This window comes from Ascaphus truei, chromosome 13 (genome assembly GCF_040206685.1).
Source record: "Ascaphus truei isolate aAscTru1 chromosome 13, aAscTru1.hap1, whole genome shotgun sequence".
Lineage (NCBI taxonomy): Eukaryota > Metazoa > Chordata > Amphibia > Anura > Ascaphidae > Ascaphus > Ascaphus truei.
In genome coordinates, this window is record NC_134495.1 from 10,751,311 (window position 1) to 10,755,365 (window position 4,055).

Genomic DNA, 4,055 nt, shown 5'->3' on the forward strand with positions numbered 1-4,055 from the left:
AGTGGATGAGCAGGGGGTGGGGGTGGGAGTGGGGGTGGGGGATGAGACAAGTATAGACATTTACCTAAACAATCGCGGGAAGCCAAGGCAGCAGGAAGGAAACAATTAGCAGGGTTTTTATGAGAGCTGATCGGAGACACTTAATGTATCTCTCGTCTCAGAGCAGGTGGGCACAAGACCCCCCAACAGGTCAGGTTTTCAGGATAGACCAGCTTCAGCACAGGTGGCTCAATCGGAGGCTCCATTGAGTCACCAGTGCTGAAGCAGGGACTGAGTGAGCCACCTGTGCTGAAGCAGGGACTGATGGAGCCACTTTTGCTGAAGCAGGGACTGATTGAGCCACTTTTGCTGAAGCAGGGACTGATTGAGCCACCTGTGTGGAAGCAGGGACTGATGGAGCCACCTGTGCTGAAGCAAGGACTGATGGAGCCACCTGTGCTGAAGCAGGGACTGATTGAGCCACCTGTGTGGAAGCAGGGACTGATGGAGCCACCTGTGCTGAAGCAGGGACTGATGGAGCCACTTTTGCTGAAGCAGGAACTGATGGAGCCACCTGTGCTGAAGCAGGAGCTGATTGAGCCTTCTGAGCTGAAGCAGGGATATCCTGAAAACCTAACCTGTTGGGGAGGGTGAGGAGCCCTGCTCTGTGACGAGGGATACATTAGATGCCTCCGTACCCAGTTCTGAGAAAGGGATCTGGGTGCTGCCTGCAGGACTGGGGTGCAGCTGGTGGGACTAGGGTGCTATAGACAGACAAAGACCCCCATTTACCATCGTGAGTAGATGAGCCACCCGCTGCTAACAAACAGCGTATTCACTTACATCAAGGGAGAGGAATTCATGCATAACGGGCTGTACCCCAATTATATATCACCCAATGGGAGGGAAGGAGAGTGGCAGGAGCACTCACTCACACTCCTGTACTCACACAGTGGCTCTGCGTCGCCCACTCACTCACACTCCTGAACTCACACAGTGGCTCTGCGTCGCCCGCTCACTCACACTCACACACTCACACAGTGGCTCTGCATCGCCCACTCACTCACACTCCTGTACTCACACAGTGGCTCTGCGTCGCCCACTCACACTCCTGTACTCACACAGTGGCTCTGCATCGCCCACTCACACTCCTGTACTCACGCAGTGGCTCTGCATCACCCACTCACTCACACTCACACACTCACACAGTGGCTCTGCGTCGCCCACTCTCATTCACTATTACAGTTAAATAAAAAGGGCTAAAATAAAAATTAGCTTAATGCAGAACCCCACTTAGTGGAGCAAGGAGAGCTGTAACAGTACAGAGCTTTGCAAACCTCACAGGTCTCTTCTTCACATGTACAGAGATTCCCAAACCTCACAGGTCTCTTCTTCACGTATACAGAGATTCCCAAACCTCACAGGTCTCTTCTTCACATGTACAGAACTTTCTAAACCTCACATGTCTCTTCTTCACATGTACAGAACTTTCTAGACCTCACAGGTCTCTTCTTCACATGTACAGAACTTTCTAAACCTCACAGGTCTCTTCTTCACATGTACAGAACTTTCTAAACCTCACAGGTCTCTTCTTCACATGTACAGAACTTTCTAAACCTCACAGGTCTCTTCTTCACATGTACAGAACTTTCTAAACCTCACAGATCTCTTCTTCACATGTACAGATCTTCCCAAACCTCACAAGTCTCTATTTTATATGACACATCTGCTCTTCTCAAGGACCAACACAGCTGACAGAACTTCACACCCAAACTGCCTCTCATTCACACTGACTCACCTGCCGATGTCAGAACAGACCGCGGAGTCTGCAGCCACAGCGCCATGCAGGAACCCCCCCTCACAGCCCGAGTCCCGTCTCAGCAGCACCACCAAGGTGACCGTGACCGCTAGGACCACTACGATAAGGAGACCCACACAGCACCACAACCTACGGGACACCGACATCCTGGCAGGACCACGGACCTAACCCCCACTTTCTCTGTCCCCTGACACGCGCTCTCTCCCTTGGTCCACAAGGCACACTCTCTCCCCGATTCCTGTGATGCTCGGCACTCTTGTCTCCCCCTTCTCTGTGACTCTCTCTGCTGTTACTCTCCCCCTTCTCTGTGACTCTCTCTGCTGTTACTCTCCCCCTTCTCTGTGACTCTCTCTGCTGTTACTCTCCCCCTTCTCTGTGACTCTCTCTGCTGTTACTCTCCCCTTCTCTGTGACTCTCTCTGCTGTTACTCTCCCCCTTCTCTGTGACTCTCTCTGCTGTTACTCTCCCCCTTCTCTGTGACTCTCTCTGCTGTTACTCTCCCCCTTCTCTGTGACTCTCTCTGCTGTTACTCTCCCCCTTCTCTGTGACTCTCTGCTGTTACTCTCCCCCTTCTCTGTGACTCTCTCTGCTGTTACTCTCCCCCTTCTCTGTGACTCTCTCTGCTGTTACTCTCCCCCTTCTCTGTGACTCTCTCTGCTGTTACTCTCCCCCTTCTCTGTGACTCTCTCTGCTGTTACTCTCCCCCTTCTCTGTGACTCTCTGCTGTTACTCTCCCCCTTCTCTGTGACTCTCTCTGCTGTTACTCTCCCCCTTCTCTGTGACTCTCTCTGCTGTTACTCTCCCCCTTCTCTGTGACTCTCTCTGCTGTTACTCTCCCCCTTCTCTGCGACTCTCTCTGCTGTTACTCTCCCCTTTCTCTGTGACTCTCTCTGCTGTTACTCTCCCCCTTCTCTGCGACTCTCTCTGCTGTTACTCTCCCCCTTCTCTGTGACTCTCTCTGCTGTTACTCTCCCCTTCTCTGTGACTCGCTCTGCTGTTACTCTCCCCCTTCTCTGTGACTCTCTCTCTGCTGTTACTCTCCCCCTTCTCTGTGACTCTCTCTGCTGTTACTCTCCCCCTTCTCTGTGACTCTCTCTGCTGTTACTCTCCCCCTTCTCTGTGACTCTCTCTGCTGTTACTCTCCCCCTTCTCTGCGACACTCTCTGCTGTTACTCTCCCCCTTCTCTGTGACTCTCTCTGCTGTTACTCTCCCCCTTCTCTGTGACTCTCTCTGCTGTTACTCTCCCCCTTCTCTGTGACTCTCTCTGCTGTTACTCTCCCCCTTCTCTGTGACTCGCTCTGCTGTTACTCTCCCCCTTCTCTGTGACTCTCTCTGCTGTTACTCTCCCCCTTCTCTGCGACACTCTCTGCTGTTACTCTCCCCCTTCTCTGTGACTCTCTCTGCTGTTACTCTCCCCCTTCTCTGCGACTCTCTCTGCTGTTACTCTCCCCCTTCTCTGTGACTCTCTCTGCTGTTACTTTCTCTCCCTTCTTGGACAATCTCGCTTCCTCTCCCCTGGATCTCTCTCTATAGCTTTCCTCTGTGACTATCTTTCTCCCCCCTCCACTTTCTCTCCTCCTCTCTCTCCTAATCAGTCACAGTCTCCAAGTAGTAATTGGCACCCTCTCCCCCTGCTTAGTACAAGCCTCTCCCCCTGCCCCTCTCCCCCTGCCCCTCTCCCCCACTTCCCCACTTCCCCACTTCCCCCCTCTCTCCCACCTACTCCCCACCCCCTTTGGCTCCTGGAGAGTTTAACGTTTTATAGTCTGAAACCCTAACCAAAAGAATGCTGCATGTCCTAACTTGGCCGGTTCCCATCACACTGAAGGAGAGACACGTGTGGCGTATTCTGACAGCCGAAGAAAAGGTGTGCGAGAGCCAGTGCCGTCTTAACGCACGCGCACGCTGGGCAGCCGCCCGGGGGACCCACGAGCATAGGGGCCCCACGCTAATCTATGCACAGACTGGAATTTAACACTCATTTCCCCATCACCCGCCTCAACATTCACATCTCCCGCTAACTCGGTGGAGGGAGAAAAATGACGACTTGAAGCGGAGAACTGCGCACTGCTTTGCCCGGGGGGGGGGGGGGGGGCTATAATGCTGTTAAGACCGCCCTGCCGAGAGCCGGGGGGCCTCCTCCACGTGGACTGCAGAGAACCTTCTGGTAGTGAAGGGGTTAACACGCCAGGATATGGGAGTACCGCTAATAATAATCCCACGGCGTGAGCACATTCCCGTGTCTCAGACCGGTCC

General features: G+C 53.4%; 1 protein-coding gene across 1 annotated transcript in view; it reads left to right on the forward strand.

Moving 5' to 3' along the window:
- The window catches only part of GGT1 (gamma-glutamyltransferase 1), a 30,706-nt gene extending 28,740 nt beyond the window's left edge, over positions 1 to 1,966 (forward strand). Inside the window, exon 6 of the mRNA XM_075569223.1 lies at positions 1,720 to 1,966. Coding sequence (XP_075425338.1) covers positions 1,720 to 1,966 — 247 coding nt within the window. The remainder of the gene's footprint in view (positions 1 to 1,719) is intronic.
- Positions 1,967 to 4,055: the final 2,089 nt, after the last annotated feature.